The following is a 22,543-nucleotide window of genomic DNA, read 5'->3' as shown; positions in this document are numbered from 1 at the left end:
CAAAAAGGATGTTCTAGTCGAACAAACCTTGCAAGTATTTAAGTCTTCTGCCTATGGTCTTAATTTCACTCATGAGCTTTCAAAAGAGGGCAGCCTACAGTTCCTAGATGTTAGGTTTTTTTTACCGACGCACGAGTTTGCTATATGTACCAGCCAAGGTCCAAAAAAGAACTTTTTAATTTTGATTCGGCCCATTCAAAATTAGTAAAGAGAGGTATAGGCCAAGACATGCCTTAGTGCTGCCATAGACAAGTCCTGCTCACACAAGGTGATGGAGAGTGTGCACCTGCAGGCGGATCGCTTGACGAAAGCAGGCTTCCCTAGGGAACTACTGACATCTGTCGCTGAAGGCCTGCCAAAAATGATAACCGTTAAGAAACCGGCAACGACGACTGAGCTACAAGCTCATGAGCGGGTTAGATACGTGGCACTGCCCTACATCCATTAGCTGACACACCGCCTGAAGAAGGTGGCGCAGAAAGGCAAGGTCCGAGTTGTGCTGACTGCACCCGATAAACTCGGGAAACTGTGTAAAGCAGTTAATGATGCCTCAATTCTGAAGAACCCCGTTTCCCGATTAAACATCAAAAGCCATAAGTGGCCTGCAGGACTAATGTGGTATACAGAATTCCCCCGTCATGCGGGAATTGCTTCATCGGCCAAACTGGCCGCTGTATCAATGTTCGGCTTATGGAGCACAAGCTGGCTGTCGAGGCATTATCAGGACCGGGGCACTTGGCGGCACATTGCAAACGATGTAAGGATAAATGTTCTCCGATATTTAATCACACCAGGGTCATTTTTGCAAGCTCAGATCAAAAACAAAGCGAAATACTGGAAGCATTCCTCATTCACATAGAAAGACAGCCTTGAGTAAGCAACCAATCGGTATCACTGTCATCTAAAGAAATTCATTTCTTGAACAAGAAGGTGCCGTTGCACATGCGCCTTAGGGTGTGATCTGATGTACACGTCTGCCTATATATTCATGTGCCTGTCTGGAATAAAGCCAGTTGATGTTAGCGTTCGTGGTGTCCTTCTATCTTTGTCCGTGTCTCTAGCGCAGTTACCATGTGCATTGAATCTAAAGATCACCAACTAGCCCAGCTGTCTGCTTTAAACGTCGTCTTCTTCTCTTGTCCACCAATAATCTCTCTCCACCTCACCGAATGCCTCTCCACCAATCATCTCTCTCCACCTCAATGAATGCTTCTTCTCCCTCTTCTTTACTCTTCGGTTAATTCGCGTCGTATTCTTCACACCTTTTTCCTTTAAAATTTAATTCAGGCTCCTTAATATATGTGACACCTTTCGTGATTTTTGCCGTGTTAATTTTTGGGCCCTTTATGCATTCCTTTACTTGTTTTTATACCAATTTTGTCGCTTGTTTTTATGCCTCGTTTCCTTCTCACCTATGTTTATATCCCGCATTTCTCTTGTTACCGTGTTTGCTGCGTTGGCGTCTGGCATTTCTTGAACCAGCCTCGGCCAATTTGCGAATTTCGTTTTTGTTTTTATTCTTGTAAGGATCGAGCACTCCCTGAATGCATTATCAAAGCTTGGCTACTCGAGATTGTGCCCTTCATATCTGTGCAGCAGATGCGCTTGCGTGTTAATGCCGTTGTTTTAAATATAAGGGACAAATCAGACATTTTCAAAATAAAGTTGACAGTTCAACGCAATTGTGTGCGTGTGTTCTCTCTGTGTCCTTGTCTGCAAGCGCTGCGATTCCGTGATGTTCGACAACTACCAACTAGGCCAGCAAGATACCCTGCGCAAAATAGAAACTTCATAGGAAGATGTTTAAAAGGTAAAAGAACCGGTACTTCAGATCAGGACGTAAAACGAGGTGGACAGGACAAGCGGTAACTAGCAACTGACGTTTAGGACGTAAAACGAGGTGGACAGGACAAGCGGCAACTAGCAACTGCCGTTTTGCACGAAGAAACACATAGCAGCAAAACATTGCGTCTGCGCGTGGACAACATGATATCATAAAAAAACAAGAATAAAACGTGGTAAAATTACAGAAGATGACAATAGAAAACCGACTGCAAAGGGGTGAAATAACTATCACTTGTTAATCAAAAAACAGGTCTCTTTATCTAGAAGAGCCAGAGAAGGCTCACTTACACAGGTGTCAAGGCCAAGTTTGAGCATGTGTGCTGCTTCTAAAACCTCCCGCTCAATCCTAGACTTTCCCCTTCCTGCGATAATTCTTTGATTAAGCTTGGGGTAACAACCATTGTCACGAACAATAGTCACCGAAAAAGGCAGTTGGCAAGCACTACTCAGCAGGTACCTTTTGAAGCACCTCAACAGCCTCTCTCCCGAAGACCCGTACAAGGTTCAGTGTTCGGCAGATGTGGGGGCTGTGCTGCAAGGAAGTGACCTGGGTGCCAATTTTAAATCTCGATTGACATTGAAGAGCTGTTTTACTCCGTTCCGCATGACGAACTTTTTCGCGCGGTCAACGAATTAATCGATCTGTCCGGTGCAGCGCCTTTTCAAAACATTTGTGGTGTATCGAAAGAAGGTTTTCTAGATCTTTTGAGGTTTTACCTTTGCACTACCATTATAAAATTTCAAATCAACTTTTACATCCAGAAGCGGGGCATCTGCATTGGTTCGTGTGTTGCACCTATTCTATGCGAAATCTACGCGGCTAGGGTTGACCGCCAGCTTCAGCTTCAGCTTGACGCCACTAACCTCGGCGTTAAAATGTTTTTACATATGTAGACGATTTCTTACTCCTGCTTAAAATTGACCGCGAAGCGATTCGTGACAGTGTCGCCGGGGAAGTGCTGGAAAATTTCATGCAATGCTCCCAACCCTTAAATTTTACTCTTGAACAGCGGCATGGACTCACCATCCAGTTTTTAGATTTGCAACTTTCTTTTCAAGTGAGTGAACGTGTGTGCTGGGCGTATGCGCCGCGCTCTAGGAAGGCCATTTTACCGTTCTCATCGTCACACTCGAAACTAGGAAAGAGAGGCGTCGCCTCCGTTCTCCAGGCAGTGGATGAATCGCTGTTGTGGAAGCTGCGGGACGAGACACGCGGGCGGAAGCCCCCCTTGACAAAGAACAGCTAGAGGTTATGCCTTATGTGCGTAAAATGGCACATAACCTGAAGAAGGTGGCTGCGAAGCAGGGAATCCGTCTTGTGTTCTATTCCCCCTGCAAGTTGTCTCAACTTTGCAGACGTGTGCCGGATGGCGCGTGCAGCGCCGCTTGCACCACTAAAGTAGAGGACTGGGCGAGTTGGTATGTACTCATTTTAAAAAACAGCGCACACAAGACAGGGACGATGTAAAGAAACGACAACACGAGCGCTGTACGCGCATTGCTCCACTGATGTTGTGTACCATGCAGTTTCCGTTGCAATGTAGCAGAGTTTACGTTGGCCAACGTATAAGTGATAGACTGCGGTAGCATTCCCGGTCACTGAAGGGTGAAATTGGCGCTAATCTCCCCAGACATTACAGGGAATGCAACGGTTGTTACACCAAGCTAAATCAAACAATTATCGCAGGAAGGGGAAAGTCTAGGATTGAGCGGCATATTTTAGAAGCGGCACACATGCTCAAACTTGGCCTTGACACCTGTGTAAGTGAGCCTTCTCTGGCTCTCCTAGATAAAGAGACCCGTTTTTTGATTAACAAGTGATAGTTGTGTCACCCCTTTGCAGTCGTTTTCTGTTGTCATCATCTGTGATGTTACCACGTGTTATTCTTTTCGTATTTTTTATTATTTCATGGCATCCCACGCCACACGCAATGTTTTACTGCTATGTGTTCCTTCACAATAAACGTCAGTTGCTAGTTACCGCTTGTCCTGTCCACCTCGTCTTACGTCTTGTCCTGAAGTCACGGCTCTTTTACCTTTTAAACATGTCAGACCAACAGGCCAAAAGTTTTCCCTTGTCGATTCATAGGAAGACAACGTCCTAAATGAGATCGTTCCCTAAAAACGAGGAGACACAAATTTATTTCTACTTAATGTGCACAAGCCACACAAAGATAAGGGCACCGCTATACCGCGAAGCGAATTATCAAGACATTGAAACTAGCGACTATAGCTCAGCTATTAATAGTAGGGGACTTCGACGCACCACATCCGGAATGGGGATACACTACAGCTATCCCAAGGGCAACGCAATATGGCAGGCAGTCGAGAACTTGGGCCAAACTGTCCTGAACAATCCCCTAGGCAACACGAGACTAGGCAAGAGCGTATGTAGAGACACCTCGCCAGACCTCACCCCGGTCAGGAACACAAGAAATGAAAACTGGACTAACACAGGACACACGCTAGGTAGCCACCATTACATTCTTAAGTAGCCATCATTACGTTTGAGACAACAAAACGTAAATCAGTCTTGAACATAGTAAAAGTTAGACTGGTACAAGCTGAGAGACTTAAGAAACAACACAGACACAGTAATTGAAAACTTCGCGGACTGGGTGGAGTCACCAAAAAGTATATAAAAGATACGACCACTGAAATGGCCACTTATTCCATGCAGATGATATCTCTTTATGGACCATGCCCAACTGGCTCGATGATCAGTAGAGGATACCTGCAACAGGCTGTGCAAATAATGGAAGACCAGGCCGGTAAATCAGCACTAACCTGCTTGCCCTCCAAGTTGGACGTATTCGTAATCAGAGACTTACCAAGAGGCCTTAGAGCCAACAGTTATAAACGTCCGTCTCCACATATCATCTGGGTGGAAGGGCTCCCTGTAAAGGAAGTTCAAACTATAAGAATGCCGGGAGTCTTCATTCAGTCAAACAGGAAGAACAAGAGGACGTTACAAAGACTCAAGACAACTGTCAACATTACAGTAAAACTAATGAAACGAATTGCCAATGAAAGGACGGTAAGGAAGGAGAAAGAACTCTGCAGAATAGTAAAATCATTTCTACAGAGCAAGCTAGTCTACACACTCCCATACCTAAAATTAGACAACGCTAAAAAAGCCAAAGCAGAGGTATAATTAGACACGCATACAAGGTTACATTAAGGCTACAAACATGTACCTCCACTGAAAGACTCCTGGGCCTAGGGTTACACAACACCCTAGACGAGATTAAGGAAGCACACTTAACAATACAACGAGGCCGGCTTTCCCGCATCAAAGCACGATTAGCCATACTTGATAGCCTAGGACTAGGCGTGAAGCCGCCACCACTAGGTACCAAGACACAAATACGTAAGCGCATCACTCAGGCAATGCAAGCCACGCTACTGCCTCAGAATATGCACCCTGCTCACCACGAAGAGAGAAAGAAACCTAAGCAAAGGCTCTGCACAGAATGTACAGCCAACACGAACAAGCGGTATATGTAGATGGCGCAGAACGCCGAAAGAAACAAGCGTTCGCACTGGCGGTGTTGGACACGCAAAGAAGACTGGTAGTCTCCGGCACTACTAAAACGAGAGCCTCAGTACCGGCAGTAGAGGCAGCTTCCACCATAAACACCAACGCTGAGCGACTCTAAATTCGCCGTACGCAATTACGCGAAGGGAAGAATTTCCCCAGCAGCCGTGAACATAAAGGGTCAAACAAAAAACTTAGAATTATATAGTTCATAAGGGTCCCGGCTTGTCACGGATCTCTCCGGAGAACACTCGTACCGAAAGAATGGACTAGGCGACGGGTGTACCCACACAAACGCACATTTAATACAGCATACGTGACACACACACTAGAACAAAAACACAAATACTATAAATACACACGACCCGGGCACACTGCTATCAGCGTCTACTACTAGCGTTCGGCGTTCGTGCTCACGTTTGGTTCGGTGTGGCTGCGGCGTTGTATGGACCCAGTAGGCGGCGTCGAGGTGGTGTTCGACGTGCTTTGGCTGTCGTCGCTGGCGGCGACGCTGGCTGTGTCGTACAAGCTCCCGGTCCAAGCGCCCGTGGAGGTGATGCCGGTGTTGTTGACGTTGGGGGCACCACCCGGATGGGTGGCAATAGCGTTGTAGATTCCCCTGGCCGTAGCAAGTCGTAGCGTCCTCTGTTGACTCCCCGGAACGGGCTCAGGCACGGCAGGTAGTCCACGATGCGGAGTCGTAGAACGCCAGCTCACCGGAGCAGTAGCCGGCGTCGCTCTCTTCCAGCCAAAGGGACCCTGACGCGCCGGAGCCTCCGCTTCTCTGCTGTTCCCCCGAGTGCCTCGCTCTCACTCGCCCTTTTATAGCCTCGGTGTTAGTCCACGTAAGCCTTGTTGTCGTCTTCTTCTCTTCTCCACCAATCATCTCTCTCCACCTCACCGAATGCTTCTCCACCAATGATACCTCTCCACCTCAACGAATGTTTCTTCCTCTTCTTTATTCTTCGGTTAATTCGCGTCGTCTTCTTCGCACCTTTTTCCTTTAAAATTTAATCTAGGCTCCTTGATATATGTGACACGGCTCATTCGAGGAATCCTGGTAACGAAGCGGCACACATCAAAGCTCGAGTATTCGTCAGCCGAGCAGGAGACGTGGTAATGACTGTGAGTTTCTCCAAGGACGGCCTAGCATCATATCACGACATTACGAACCATATTAAACTAGAAAGGAGGATCTTCCCTCCTCCATATAAAACCTTATATAAGAACCAGGAGGCCACCTGGAGGCAACTCCAGACGCGATCGTTAATGACTCCTTACTTACTATCAACATTCTATCTCAGTGATTACACCACGGAATGTACATTATATGGCGAAATCGACACCTACGATCAGATATTGTGGAACTGTAAAGAGGAGCCACCACTGGAATCTCGAATACAAGTTCCTACTCTCGAGTAGTGGGAGTGCGTGTTGGTCAGCTCAGACCTGGGCGCTCAAACCGGGGCCATTGAATAGGCTGCTCAAGTCGCTGTCAGCCGTAGACTGATATCCGCCTAGGACAGATCATTGTACTTTTAAAGCGCCAAAACCACACACACACACAAGAGAAGAGTATGGGACAGAGCGCTATGCCCCGTACCCTTCTCTTGTGCGTGTGTGTGTGTGTGTGTGTGTGTGTGTGTGTGTGTGTGTGTGTGTGTGTGTGTGTGTGTGTGTGTGTGTGTGTGTGTGTGTGTGTGTGTGTGTGCGTGCGTGTGTGTGTGCGTGCGTGCGTGCGTGCGCGCGCGCGCGCCTTAAAAGATTAATAGTCAATTACCAACTAGCCCAACAAGAAGTTCCCCCTACCACGGATCATCTGCATTTTACCTTCTGACGAAATCATTTCTTGGGACTCCAATCCCCTCCTGAAGGACGAGCTGCCAAGCGGTCGGGTCCCTGTCTTGTCACCAACACTGTGATAATACGACTGCAGCATCTTAATTTCAGCCCTTTCACAAATGTTCGCATATTGCAGGGTCCGCGCGCTTGAATAGGCGCGGCATGTCTTCTACGTAAGCTGCAACGTTCTAATTCGGGAGCTGAACGCGAGATTGCAGAGCATTAACTTGACTTTAACGCCAGACTGGACGTACTCGCCATGAGCCCGAACAGACCTGTTATTTGGGTCGGCGCATTCCTAGGCTGTAAAACGGGTCATCGCAACTGATTGTTTGGCTCCTTAAGTCTTGTGCGCACCTCATACATGTCAGCCCTAATAATCAGACCAATAGGTTGACGAAAAATTGTTTGCCTATTATGGCCGTTACTGCGGTGACAGGGAAGCTTCTACGAACGCTGTAAGCTAGACGGTGCAAGGATGTTGGCCGGTCTTAGGAAATAAGGCCATCAGCGCTGGCCTACCTTAACAGGGTATCCCACAATTTGAAACATGCAGCGAAGCGTTACGATGCGCCGGTGGTGTTGTCTGCCCCGTGCAAGTTGCCTCATTTTGCCCTCGGGTCATATCGGAAGGGAAGAGGCACCTGCTCCTGGTATCTTGCGTGCATACCGTTGTTTCCCTCACCACTTCGGTGGCTAGAAGATGGCTGTTGCGACACCAACTTTTTGGGATCATCTCTCGGCCTCAGTGGCGGTCGCCGACAGAATTTCGTCTAATTTATTTATTTATTTACAAATACTGCAGGCAGCAGCGCTTCCCAAGCTGGAGATGGTTACATGTGCATCAGTAACAATTGAGCAAACACATTTTCATTAGAACATTCAAGAAAAAAAATGATTGGAAACAGTTCCACAGTTTTGTAGTGAAGGTAAAGTATGACTCTTGTAAGGCTTTGTCCTGACGAAATATGGGCGTACTACTTTGGAGTGGACCCGCCGCATTGGCTGAGCGCTTAGGGCGCTCGGCTCCTGATCCGGAGTACCCGGGTTCGAACCCCACCGCGGCGGCCACGTTTCTATGCAGGCGAAACGCAAGGGCGCCCGTGTTCTGTGCGCTGTTAGTGCACGTTAAAGATCCCCAAGTGCTAGAAATTAATCCGGAACCCTTCACTACGGGACCTCTTTGTTCCTTTCTTCTCTTAGTCTCTCCTTTTTCCCTTCCCTAACGGCGCAGTTCCGGTGTCCACCGACATATGTGAGACAATTGCTGCGCTATTTCCTTTCCTCGAAAACGAGTTTTTATTTCAACTAGCGCACAACATCAAGAACACAGGCGGTCGTAACGGAGTAAACGTGGTGTTGTCAGAAATATGTAAGCTTCCAAACATATGCTCCATGATGAATAAACGACCCCCAAGCTGCGCCATCAAGCATAGGCTGCGATATGCGGATTGCAGGTCTAAAGTCATCTGCGAGATACGGCTAAGTGAGGCATGTCTACATTGGCCAGACCGGCCTTTGTTTCGACGAGAGAGCGAGCGAGCACGGACAGAGAATAAAAAGAACAAATAAAGTGGGAACCTCAATGATAACTGCATACATGGTGAGGATTGGGAACCTGTGCTCGAAGGCAAAAGTTTATCGGCAAATGCCGACGGCAGTTGAAAGGGAAGTAATGGAGGAATTTACTTAGATAAAGGTTGGTGGGCCTATGTGCACAAGCACATCGTCGGTGAAGCTCAGTGGCCGGGAACTGAATTTTTTAGATGGACATGTGTAGATAATGTTATTCGATCTTGTTTTCGTGTTTCCTAATTTACTTCATAGCTTGTTCTTGGAGCAGTAATGCACTGGAGTTTGTGTATAAATAAGACCTCGATTCTGCATATTCTTCTTTTTTCCTGTTGGCTTGTTCTGGCTCTTATAGTGTACTGACAGTGATAATGTACTTGCAATAAAAGGTGCTGCTTTCCGCACATAAACTCAGTTGTAAGGAGGCGCTCTTTCTCTCTTTCTGTCTCCCTGTTTGCGTTCCCTTGCGTCATTCAAATTTATTATGAACCAACTAGCCAAACAGAAATTACTTCGGCATCCGTAGAGTGTGCTATTGTAATATGAGCTCGCAATTCGATGCCCTCTTCAAGCAAAAACGATTCAGCATTGATATGCAGCTAGCCTCGTCGACTCGGTGATTCGCAAAACACTGCTGCACGTAACAGCGGCCTTACTGTGTGCCCGAGAAGAGTGGTGAAGACGCCTCACTCATGCAAGCGACAGGCGTTACTCCCTATGAATGCTTGAACCACGCCGCTCAGTGCCACAAGCAGCGGCAAAGATTCAGGACTTCGAGACACTGCAAAAGCGCGCTCCTCGATGCACTCACTCGCTCTCCTCGGTTTTTCTGTCGGATGCCAATACCTGCACGCACTAAATGCCCGACAGTTAACTTTACCAGCCAGAATACGCTTTTTTTTTACTATGCCATACATAAACAGCAGCTGTTCGCCATATGCTCGACTATCGCAACGTCGCGCATTGGTTAAAACTTTTCCTCTATTGACAGGCTAATGCTGTTAGCAAATAATTCAGTCCTTTTAGTGTCTAGCGGGCAGAAAACACGCTCACCAGACATTTATTCTTCCTCGGATTAGCACCGTCTTTAGGGACCATATGCGCGAATGGATGCACTTGCAGCGGGCACGATCCTAGCTCTACTCGTAGGTGCGATGCCGTGACGTCATGGCCAATGCCATTTGTTGGAGGGGGTCCTTTCAAGGGGATTAGCCGCTGCGTTCTTAAGTTGCTTCCGAGTATACAAACGCGTTTGGTTCTGTAGAGGTGAAATTGCAGAGCCAAAGGTCGTATGCTGCAACTCGCCGGTTTATGATAGGAGTAGAGATATTGCTCTAAAAACGGCCCGCATAGTGGTGGGTGGTGTCACGATGCCATTGGGACGCTGGCTGTTGCAGGAGGCGAGAACGGGGTGAGAGGCAAAGCCCACGCCTACACACAGCCTGCGCCGAGTCACATCTGGGCAAACGGGTTCTCACTGGCCTGCTTTTATCTACAAAGCACGTATTGGGGGCGAGTTGCTTCGACATCGTTACTAAAAGGCGCCCAAATGCGTCCACGTGTGTGTCTTGTGTGTGTCTGCTCCTTCCTCGTCTATCTTTTCAGCATCTTGTTGTAATAACCTTGTCCGCTCTTGCCTTCTCCTCTGCATGCAAATATTTTGCTGACTGGAAAGCAGGAGAGGTCAACGAACCCGAAGGAAAACAAACAAACTGCTTCCACGGTGTTTTCTGCAGGATGTCGAACCCGAACGTGACCAGCTTCATGCGGAAAATGGGCTTCCCCATGCGCTTCGATAAGCTGGAAGAGTACTACATCCAGAGGTAATTGGTACCACTTTTTTTCCCTTTATGCTTTTTTTACAGGGGCAGCGCACAAGAGTAGCACGAACGACTCAACTACGTTCCTGCCCAGACAACCAACGCAGCGGCCTGCGGACAGCATCGTGGGCAAAAGCACCGACATATTGGTTGGCACAGTGCGTCTTCTTCGGTGGCGCTCAATGTTATGAGCGACGTCAACAATCCCAGGCCGACATCCATGCCTCAACCGGCGGCTTTCAGCGCCGCCCACGCCACCGCCCACATTCCTGTAACATTCGGCTGTGAGCGATGCCGAGAGCTGCTGGTCAACAGCCCGTTGTGGATCGCCTCATGTTTCAATATTTCTAAATATTTGTAAATATTTTTCCATCGCTAATAACAGCTTTGACTATCGCTAAATGTTGTCATAGCTATAATCATCATCATCATCGTCGCTATCACCAACTATCACTATCGCTATCATCACTGTCATCATCACCACCTCTTGCCCTGTCACTACCGGCACCTATCATTATATTAATACACATGATCGATGTGCGCAAAACAATAGACTAACCACGTACAAGAAAGAAACGCAAGGAAAGGCGCAACACTAAGAACTACTTTATTCTTCTCAAACCAACGCATTATTATCAGGCACCAACTAGGCCCAACAGAAGTGTTATTGCAGTACCTATCATTATCACTGTCATTACCATCACTACCACAATCTCTAGCATTTTCACCATCAGTAGCTATTCTTTACTAATAATAATACTACTAATAATAATAACTTATTTTGTCACTGTCAGTAGCAAATTCAGGAGAGACAGGCCGGTCTAAGCCTTAAGATGGCTTTTAGGACCGTGCCTACAAAAAATACAGTGACAGAAAAGTATGACTCATGAGTATGTATATAGTCGAAGAAAGCAAAAAAACAATAAACATGAAAAAGAGCACACAGAAAATTAGTAAGTTCATTCTGAACACAACTTAAAAGATCATATAGGCGCAAAGTCTAATAAGGCGAAACAGATTGCAGGAATCATAACACTTTTTTTTCCATTCATTCTTCAGTAAGTATCTGAGTTTACCTCTAGAGCTAGCCTTAAATATTTCATCTGGCGGTTTGTTGAGAGTAGCCGGAACATAAGCGCAACGCCTGGCCGCACCATACCTCGTGTTTGACCGAGGAACAATGTAACGGTTATGTTTTCTAATTTGTCTCGTCGGGGTAGTTTCCTGTTAAAATTAACTGTACCAATAGTGCTTAAGGACAATAGTATCAATGAATAAGGATTTGAATAATAAAAATAATAATAACAATGCCTTTATTACTATCTATCACTATTGTTCAATATATACTAGCTACCACTGCAATCATACGTGTTTCTTTTCCATTGTTGCTTAACCAGCTTTTGCATTTAATTTTAATTGCCATACAAATTTATGATTGAGAGGTCGTGCGGACAATTTTGCGGACAAATTCCGTCTACAGCTTCCGTTTACAACTTCTGTCTACCACTTCCGTCCACGCCACTCATGAGCCAAGGGTGGCTTACGCCTTATAGGAACGGCGCACAGGACATGTCACAATCGGATGGTCACCACCCATCGTCGGCGGGGCAGGGCACAGCCTCCACTCTGGTGGCCGAAAATACCGCAGCGTCCGCAAAAGGACGTCAAGCATTGCACCCGAATGGGACACGAGGAAACACACCGCCGGCAGACGCGTGCATTGTACGGTACGGTAGTCAAACGTCACCCGATGACCAGCGACGCGCACTGCTGACGTGGGAGACATCCACACGCGCACATACCGCGTCCCAGTCAGAATTCCCCTGCGACAGCCCATCTAGCCCGCAGTGGCGCGCAGGACTTTGCCATGTTGGCTGAGGGCCTGGACGACTGTTTCGCTGGTGAAGTACGACAGCAGGAATAGGCAGGCCGCAGTGGTGACTTGAGGCTGTTAGGAGTGGGCCTTCCTAGCCTGTCTCTAATGTTGGGACTATGGCATCTCAGCCTGCTACAACTGTTGCGCACAGCTGAGCGCCGAAACAGAAAGGCAACGGTGAACCAACGAAACATTTAATCATCATCATCATCATTCTCAGCCTGATTACACCCACTGCAGGTCAAAGGACTCTCCCATGTCTCTCCAATTAACCCTGGCCTCTCTCAGCTGCGTGCACGCTATGCCTGCAAACTTAATCTCATCCACCCACCTATATTTCTGCCGCCCCGTGCTACTCTTACCCTCTCCTGGAATCCACTCGGTTACCCTTGAGGACCAGCCGTTATCTTGCCTTGGCATTACATGCCCCACCAAAGCTCATTTCTTACTCTTGATTTCGACTAGAATGTCATTAACACGCGTTTGTTCCCACACCACTCTGCCGGCTTCCGGTCTCTTAACGTTACACTTATCATTTTTCTTTCCATGCCTCGATGCGTTGTCCTTAACCTAAGCTGAACACTTTTCGTTAGCCTCCCCATTCCTGCCCCGTAGGTGAGTAGCGGTAAGATACAGCTGTTGCGCACTTTTCTCTTGAGGGATATTGGTAAACTGCCATTAATGATCTGAGAGAACCTGCCAATATGCGCTCCACCCCATTCCTATCCTTCTGGCCTGTATGACAGGATGTGACTTCAACGAACGCTGACATTTCACAGTGACTCTCCTTTCTCTTCCATTTTTTAGCCCCTCAGCCTACCGCGTGGTCGCCAGCCTGATTCTTGCCCACCTGCGCATTTAACACGTCCGTCAGTACAGTCGGCTGTTTGCAGCCGGGAAAGGGCTGTCGGCGAAGCGTCGGTTTCGGTTCGAGCCGGTGCTTGCGATGAGGGAGGATTCCGCCGGGCGTGCCGGGATGAATCGTGCTGCAAGCCGCGACACATCCTAGAGTCCGGGCTTGCGTTGCGCAATGGCGCATGGCGCTGGCGCCCACGGATGCCAGCGGAATGCGTGCTCAAGCATAACAATGCCCAAGGAGAACGATGGTATTGCGCTCGCTGCCGATGACGTGTGTGCTGTGTGCGGTAAATCTGTGTGTGATAAATGCAACACCTCGTAGTCGATTGTGATGGTATCCATCCGGATGTCGATGCAGGCACCGTCACTCTCCCCGATGTCCAAGGGTTTTGAGATGACAATGGCCATGTGGATAAATCTGTGGCGGATGTTAGCAAAAGGCAATTGGAAGATTGGTGGCTCAAAAGGAGACAGGCGACAAAACTGATGGTTTGTGGGGGTTTAACGTCCCAAAGCGACTCAGGCTATGAGGGACGCCGTAGTGAAGGGCTCCGTAAATTTCTACCACCTGGGGTTCTTTTACGTCCACTGACATCGCACAGCACACGGGCCTCTAGAACTTCGCCTCCAACGAAATTCGACCGCCGCGGCCGGGATCCAACCCGCATCTTTCGGGCCGGCAGCCGAGCACCATAACCACTCAGCCACTGCGGCGGCCTAAAACTGATGGATTGGAGACGTATTTAAAGAAAGTGGCGAATTTTAAGAGCGAATTTAAAACAGTAAAATAAAAAAAGAAAAATCGGATCATAGTGGCAAACGGGGCGCTGCTATCTTCCATCCAATCATCGATTGATCGATCCATCCATCCAACCAGCCTTCCGTCCGTCCATCTGTCCGCCGTCCATCCATCCATCCATCCACCCACCCATCCATCCGTCCGTCCGTCCGTCCGTCCGTTCGTCCATCCATCCATTCCATTCCATCCATCCATCCGTCCATCCGTCTAGCCAGCTAGATTGCACATTGGGCTGGCATATGTCTCCCATCGTTTTATGATGGTTGCACCCAATATGTGTAGCCAGAGTGCTTAGTTTGACCCAGTGCTTCCTAGGGATCCCGTGGCTTTTATGCCTGAAGAGAGCTGCAAACAGTGGAAAGGTGACTCTGAGCTCACTTCCCTTTGTGCACTAATTCTCGCCGGCCTAATTGAAGGTGTCTCACGTTCGCAGGTTGCTGGAGATAATTCAGGCGCTGCGGAAGAGCTATATGGTGTGGCAGGAGGTGTTCGACAACAAGGTTCAGGTGAGTGCAAATTAATGGAGCCGGTCGCTTGTCAGAGCACAATACGGCGCGGCCGTGGTAGGCGTCTGGTGCAGAGGTGTGTCCTGCTCAGCGCGGCCCGCTGCCGTTAGATCTGTTGGACGTTGTGCTATCAGCAAGAGATTCCTCTTAGGCAGGGTGTGCTCAATACTAGCGGAACGAAATTTCATTTAGAACGCGCGGAGAAGCATCTTTGGAAGTGTTAATCAATATCGTTTGTATTTGCGCTCCAGGAGCTGATATGCTGGTGTTTTTGGGTTGCCACCTCAAGTTTCTTGTTCGTGGTTCATTTGTTGCTCAGAGTGCCTTGAGGGGCGTGGGCGTATCTCACAAAAAATGAGTGCAAGTAAAAATTATGGCTCTTTATGTAATGGCATCGTCTTTTTCGATGTTCCTTTTATTTACAAGAGAAAAAGGTGAACATTCTCGCCGCATAAACGTGGGCGAATTTTCTCTGGCGGGGATATTTCGGCCTCTGATATATTTTTCATGAATTGAAAGGACTAAAATCGCGTCCAACCTTAGTGGCTTCGAAACGCGCGCACTTCGGCAATAGCCACAAAACATGCTTGAGCATTCTTGACAGCCTCAACGTCCTTCATAACTTCTACAAACGTAAAAGTACGCCGGAGAGAGCACTCTATTTTCCCGTGGTCAGAACTTCGCTTTGTAAGCTTTGCATTGCTGGTAGCTGTTGTGGACTTCACAAAATGCGTGTTTCTTTCCGCGAGCACCTACGTCCCATTTAGTGCAGCCTTGTGAAGACCATAACCTCCTGCTGCCATTGTGGAGAGGACGGAGGAGACGGAGGGGGGGGGGGGGGGGTGTAAGGGGCTGCACTTTCGACTGGGCCGCAATAGGTTGAGACCTCCACAGGATCGTTTTTAGGCGCATTTGTGACTCTGAAAGCATGGGGAGGAAGATAATGCGGTGTCTGCAACAATAGCCGCTCGGTGGCTATTGTTGCTGCGGTGATAAACCTGTGGTGATTCGAGGGTCACTGAACATCGGTTCAGTGCGTCCTAGCCGAGGATCCTTCATAACATTTCGCACAGCTTTCTTTTGAAGGAGGTACAAGCGGTTAATATTTGTAAAAGACGTGGTATCAAAAAGCAATAATTTCCAACAGAAGACAATCGCGCACTATACATCTCCTTAATACTCTTCGGCATGGAGTATCTGAATCGACACAAAATACCGATAATCTTTGACAGGTTGTTCATCACCATGTCGACGTGATCATTCCAGCTCGAATTCTCATTAAAAATAACCGCTAAACTTTAAACCGCTAGGACCGTCTAGATAAATGATTTGCGGATCCTTAAACTAAGTGGTGGCAGATTTGTCAACTTGTTACGAGGCCTGCAAAGCACAGCTTTCGTATTGGCAGTGATTATGTTAAATAAATTATTTGGAGACCTTTCTAGAGGTGACTGTAAACATTTTGTGGCTTGTTTCTCGAGATCTGGCAACTGTGCAGCTCTAAGAATAAAGTGGTGTCGTCAGCATAAATGAAAATGTTGTAAGATTACTAATGCAGATGGTGAACATACAACAGTTCTGGTGAACATACAACAGCCATTGGTTCTGAGTGGAGAAGCAGGTGGAGTGTTACTGCGAGAGCAGCAGCAATGTACTTGCAACAGACTTGTTTGATTATTACACTTGTGTACCCCTGCAGTGTATGCATGGGCTCTGTTAATAACTAATACTGCAAGCTATTACAGTAGCCAGCTTGCACAATACTGCCGCGAATATTTGGTGTTTGTTCGTTTTTCAAATCTGCCGCCACACCACATTATCGCTTTGTTTGCGACGCAAGACGCGACTAGATTTATTTCGATTGATCGCAGCCAGGCAGAGCAGATTCTACGTTGTTCCGGAATGTTCTAGTAACTTTGCGCTCTTTATCTCGAAAGTTCGCTATCAGCTGTAAATTGAGCACGGCCGACAGCGGCGGGCATTCTGTTCGTCGACCGCGGAGCACGCTTGTCGCTTCGCCGCCGCCGAGTGATTCAGTCCATTTTGGATGCAAGTCAGCCCAATAAACAGTTTTCTTTTAGAAGGCCCTTTCGTCTGTCTTCATCGCTGATTCGAATGACGTCATCACTACGTGACATCTGGTGGAGGTGCGGGGTAGCTATCCATGTTCCGGACGCCCTCCTCAAGTCGTGAACCCAGCCCTAAGCGCTTCACAACCGAGGACGAACCAGCAGCTCAGCGAGCCAGCCGACGTCTCCAGGGAGAGCAGCCTGAGTTCGGGAAACTGCCGGACCGCACCAGACAGCGAAAAGACGCTGCTACGAGCACCGCAACCTCGCCGAAGATGTCGACACCGATCATACTGCAGCAGCCGCGGGTGCCGCCAACTTTCAATGGATCCCTAGGCGAAGACCCTGAAGATTGGTTGGACCAATTTGAGCGCGTGGCATCATTCAACAAGTGGGATGATGCGGCAAAGATCGGACACGTGTTTACCCATTGGATGGCTCCGCACGCACGTGGTACGAAAACTACGAGTCATCCCTTACGACACGGGAGCTATTCAAGAGAGAACTATTGAAGGTATTCACCAGTGTCGTGAGGAAAGAAAGAGCCGAACGACTCCTCGACTCCAGGATCCAGCTTCCGAATGAGCCCGTCCGCAGTTACGTCGAGGAGATGAAGCGCCTATTTCGCCGCGCCGATGCCGGGATAACCGAGGAAAAGAAAGTTCACTTTTTAATGCGCGGCGTAAAAGAACAACTCTTTGCAAGCCTCGTCCGCCAGCCGCCAAAAACAGTCGAGGAATTCATGCAAGAAGCCTGCACGATTGAGAAGACCCTCTTCGTCCGAGATCGGCAGTACAATCACCCTTCCTCTGCCTGTGCAATCCGTTCGGACACGCCGGCCACCACCAGCGACAGCTTGCGGGAAGTTATCCGCGAAATCGTCCGAGAGGAGCTACGCCGATCACTGCCATCTTCCCCACAGCCACAAGCAGCGACTCTGATGGATGTGGTACTGGAAGAAGTGCAACAGGCACTTGACACCCCGACGGCCACAGAACCCCAAGCCATGACCTACGCCGCTGCAGTAAGGACTGCTCAGCCCCAGCGACAACCCCCACGTCCTCCCCGAGATGAGCCAATTGTTCCACAACGCCGCCTCCCAGCCCCCACCCGCACAGCCTATGACCGATGCTCAAGCCCCAGGAAATGCGACGCTTGGAGGACTTCCGACAACCGGCCGTTGTGCTTCCATTGCGGTGAGGCCGGCCATATTCTTCGTCACTGCCTGCACCGACGTATCGGTCTTCGAGGATTTGCCGTTAACGCCCCACGACCACGCTTCGGACAACGTCCGCAGGAAATCGACGAGTACCTGCGTCGAGAAGAGTACACGCCGAACCGCTTTTCGCGCTCACCATTGCCGTCAACCTCGCGCTTTGCGTCGCCACGCCACAGCTACGCAGCCGCGGTACGAGGAAGGTCTCCCAGCCCCCGTAGGGGAAACTAAAGGCAGCAACCTCTGGAGGTGAGGTTGCTCACGACCTAAACGCCGAAGATCCTCCACCGACCAAGCCCCAAGAAGACGCTGCACCCGCGACGCCGCATGAAGAACCGACACTCGCTGCACCGACGCCGCACACAATGAGAACCAGGACATACCTATCCTGCGACCTTTGTTGTGCTACCGCAATGCTCCCGCGAAGTGATCTTGGGTATGGATTTCCTTAATGAGCATCAGGCGATCACCGACCTGCAATCCAAGCTGATCACGCTTTCGACGGACGAAGCCATCGCTTCGATGAAAACTCGGGAAAATCACGTTGCCCTAAGTGTCCTGGAGGAACAAGTGAGCGTCCCACCCCGTTCAAGCGTTATCGTGACCGTAGGCGCCACGAAAGCCGTTAACGCTGAAGCCATCATCGAGGGGAACATGCAGTTGCTTCTAGACCGAGGAATCAGCATCGAAAGAGGCATCGCACATTTCCGCAATGGCCAGGCCGAAGTTCTGCTGACTAACTTCAGCGAAGAATACCGGCATATTAACAGGGGAACGACGATTGCTTTCTTCGACGAAATATCTGACGTACGAGACTCCTTCGCCCTCTCCGACCACTCCGCAGAAGATTCGCCTGACCAAGAGAACTCGTCAACTTTCGACATCAACCCAGCCCTGCACCGGAACAGACAAGACCAGATCCGCAATCTGCTTCAAAGCTACAGTGAGTGTTTTTCGACATCGCCGAAGGTGCGACAGACGCCAATTGCCAAGCATCGCATTATAACGAATCAACACGTCCGACCTCTCCGTCAAAGCCCCTACCATGTGTCACCGCGAGAACGACAAGCCATCCGAGACCAAGTCGAAGAAATGCTTCGCGACGACGTCATCCAGCCTCCAAACAGCCCATGGGCGGCACCGGTTGTTCTAGTGAGAAAGAAAGACGGCGCACTTCGATTCTGCGTGGATTACCGCCGCTTGAACAACATAACAAAGAAGGACGTCTACCCCCTCCCCCGCATCGACGACACACTGGACCGCCTCTGCAACGCCAAATATTTCTCATCGATGGACCTCAAGAGCGGCTACTGGCAAACTGAGGTCGACGAAAGAGATCGCGAGAAGACAGCATTCATAACTCCGGATGGGCTGTTCGAGTTCAAAGTGATGCCATTTGGTCTCTGTTCCGCACCAGCGACGTTTCAGCGAGTAATGGATACAGTGCTGGCAGGCTTGAAGTGGCAAATTTGTCTGGTATATTTAGATGCCATCGTTGTCTCCGCATCGAACTTTGAAGAGCACATAAAATAACTTCTAACAGTACTAGACGCAATCAAGTCGTCTGACCTAACCTTGAAAGCAGAGAAATGCCATTTGCTTAAGAATAGCTGCTGTTTCTAGGCCATATCGTTAGCAAGGAAGGAGTACACCCAGACCCACAGAAAACAGCTCCTATTGAACAGTTTCCACCGCCGGCCGATAAGAAAGCAGTGCTCAGATTTCTCGGACTGTGCGCATACTACCGATGATTTGTGAAAAACTTTTCGCGCATCGCCGAGCCCCTGACTCAACTGACGAAAACAGACGTGCCATTTAAATGGGAAGCGCCGCAAGCAGAAGCCTTCAAGGAACTTCAGCGTCGTTTACAGTCCCCACCGATCCTCGCGCATTTTCATGAAAACGCCGATACTGAAGTTCATACCGACGCAAGCAGCGTGGGCCTAGGTGCCATTCTCGTTCAAAAAAGTGACGGGCTGGAGAAGGACATCGCATACGCTAGCCGTTCCCTTTCCAAGACCGAGGCTAACTATTCGACAACTGAGAAGGAGTGCCTTGCCATCATCTGGGCCTCGTCGAAATTCCGCGCCTACCTCTACGGACGGCCGTTCAAGGGGGTCAGCGACCACCACGCGCTCCGCTGGCTTGCCAATTTGAAGGATCCCTCTTGCCGACTCGCTCGATGGAGTCTGCGTCTCCAGGAGTTTGACGTCATCGTCGTTTACAAGTCCGGACGCAAGCACTCTGACGCCGATTGCCTCTCACGAGCCCCTGTAGATGCACCGCCGCCGGACGACGATGAGGACGCCTTCCTGGGACCCATCAGCGCAAGCTCTTTTGCTCAGCAGCAACGCTCGGACCTCAACCTAAAAGGCCTCATCGAGTACCTGGAAGGCAAGGTTTCTTCACCCCCCGCTTCATTCAAGCGAGGTCTGTCTTCCTTCTGTGTGCAGAATGAGGTCCTTGTGAAGGAGAACTTTACAGAGAACAAAACAGCCTACCTCCTTGTTATACCTACTTGTCTCCGCGAAGAACTTTTACAGGCTTCACACGACGAGCCGACAGCTGGACATCTCGGGTTTACTCGCACCCTCCGCCGCATTCAAGAGAAGTATTACTGGCCCCGACTGTCTGCCGATGTCGCACACTATGTGAAAACATGCAGAGATTGTCAGCGACGAAAGACTCCTCCCACACGACCAGCAGGATTTCTGAACCCCATTGAACCTCCCTCAAGGCCCTTTCAGCAGACTGGCATGGACTTGCTTGGCCCTTTTCCAACGTCAACATCTGGAAATAAGTGGATCATCATAGCGACCGACTACCTGACCCGCTACGGCGAGGCGAAAGCCTTACCGAACGGAAAAGCAGCATAAGTCGCCAAATTTTTCGCGGAGTGCATTCTTCTTCGATACGGCGCCCCCGATGTGCTCATCACGGAAAGAGGAACAGCATTTACTGCGGAACTAACGCAAGCCATCCTGCGCTACAGCCAAACCAGCCACCGGAGGACAACTGCATACCATCCGCAGACCAACGGACTGACCGAGCGCCTGAACAAAACCATCGCCGATATGCTCGCTATGTATGTCGATGCCGAACATAAAACCTGGAATGTCATCATGCCTTACGTCGTGTTCGCCTACAGTACCGCAATGTAGGAGACCACCCAGATGACGCCTTTTAGGCTCGTCCATGGCAGGGATGCGACGACCACGCTAGACGCCATGCTGCCCAACGTTACAGAAGAAGAGAGCGTCGACGTTGCCGCCTACTTTCAACGCGCAGAAGAAACTCGAAGGCTTGCCCGATTACGGATCAAAGATCAGCAGCGGTCCGACGCCAGATGCTACAGCCTACGAAGACGCAACGCGGAATACAAGCCAGGAGACCAAGTCTGGGTGTGGACGCCCATTCGCCGCCGTGGATTGAGTGAAAAGCTTTTGCGCCGCTATTTCGGCCCGTACAAGGTTCTTCGTCGGCTGGGTGAACTGGATTATGAAGTCATCCCTGACGCAATGACTGCATCCCAGCGACGCCGCGTACGACCAGAGGTTGTCCATGTAGTCCGTCTGAAGCCGTATTATGTGCGCTAAAGGCCGCTGCATTTCCATGCTCTATTTTCGCAAGATCCGTTTTTTCCCTTACTAGTCGCATTATTTGTTTTAATGCATCGGTTCGATGCTTCTTTGAGAGGGGAGTAATGCCGCGAATATTTGCAGTGTTTGTTCGTTTTTCAAATCTGCCGCCACACCACTTTATCTCTTTGTTTGCGACGCAAGACGCGACTAGATTTATCTCGATTGATCTCAGCCAGGCAGAGCTGATTCTACGTTGTTCCGGAATGTTCGAGTAACTTTGCGCTCTTTATCTCGAAAGTTCGCTATCAGCTTTAAATTGAGCACGGCCGACAGCGGCGGGCATTCTGTTCGACGACCGCCGGGCACGCTTGTCGCTTCGCCGCCGCCGAGTGATTCAGTCCATTTTGGGTGCAAGCCAGCCCAATTAACAGTTTTCTTTTAGAAGACCCTTTCGTCTGTCTTCATCGCTGCTTCGACTGCTGTCACCACTACGTGACAATACATTTCACTGTTTTAAACGCAATACAAAACTTTCAGCAGTAAAAGATCTTTCATCTCATCACATGCTGTAATATCAATTAACTTCCAGCTATTTTGATCACTCTTTATTGAGCGAGTCATTATTTTCTATGTAGTCTTGAAATTTTGCAAGCAGTTGCACTATGCTTGCATTTATGGCATTCGCTTCCTTCTGGTGGCGAACCATTATCTTTCGCATTTTGTGTGCCTTGCGGTCGGCCTTTGCTGCTTCCTCGCTTTCTCCTTTATGGACGGCAACTAGCTGCTCTCTAGCAGATCCTTGTCGCTTGTGGCGGCTCTTTTGGGGTTCCCTTCTTTTTATGCTTGTGCCAGCACTGGCACTGCCCCTGCTGTGGCACTGCTGCTTACGCCAGCACTGACTCTGCTTATGTCGCCGCTGCTGTTGCCTGTGCTTTGCAGTACAGGTACCGCAGCACTGGCACTGCAAATGGGGGAGCTGGCCGCAAGTTGTGAGAGGTCTTCCCTTCTGCTTCCTTCAGGC

At 49.2% G+C, this 22,543-nt stretch overlaps 1 protein-coding gene across 7 annotated transcripts in view; it reads left to right on the top strand.

Annotated features, from left to right (window-relative positions):
- The window catches only part of LOC144102136 (beta-hexosaminidase subunit alpha-like), a 279,853-nt gene that overhangs the window by 150,842 nt on the left and 106,468 nt on the right, over positions 1–22,543 (top strand). For all 7 annotated transcript variants that reach the window (XM_077635441.1, XM_077635446.1, XM_077635442.1 and 4 more), the window contains 2 exons: positions 10,534–10,620; positions 14,584–14,656. In XM_077635441.1, the coding sequence (XP_077491567.1) occupies positions 10,534–10,620; positions 14,584–14,656 (160 nt within the window). The remainder of the gene's footprint in view (positions 1–10,533; positions 10,621–14,583; positions 14,657–22,543) is intronic.

This window comes from Amblyomma americanum, chromosome 8 (genome assembly GCF_052857255.1).
Source record: "Amblyomma americanum isolate KBUSLIRL-KWMA chromosome 8, ASM5285725v1, whole genome shotgun sequence".
NCBI classification, from domain to species: domain Eukaryota; kingdom Metazoa; phylum Arthropoda; class Arachnida; order Ixodida; family Ixodidae; genus Amblyomma; species Amblyomma americanum.
This window is presented reverse-complemented; position numbering and strand designations above follow the sequence as displayed.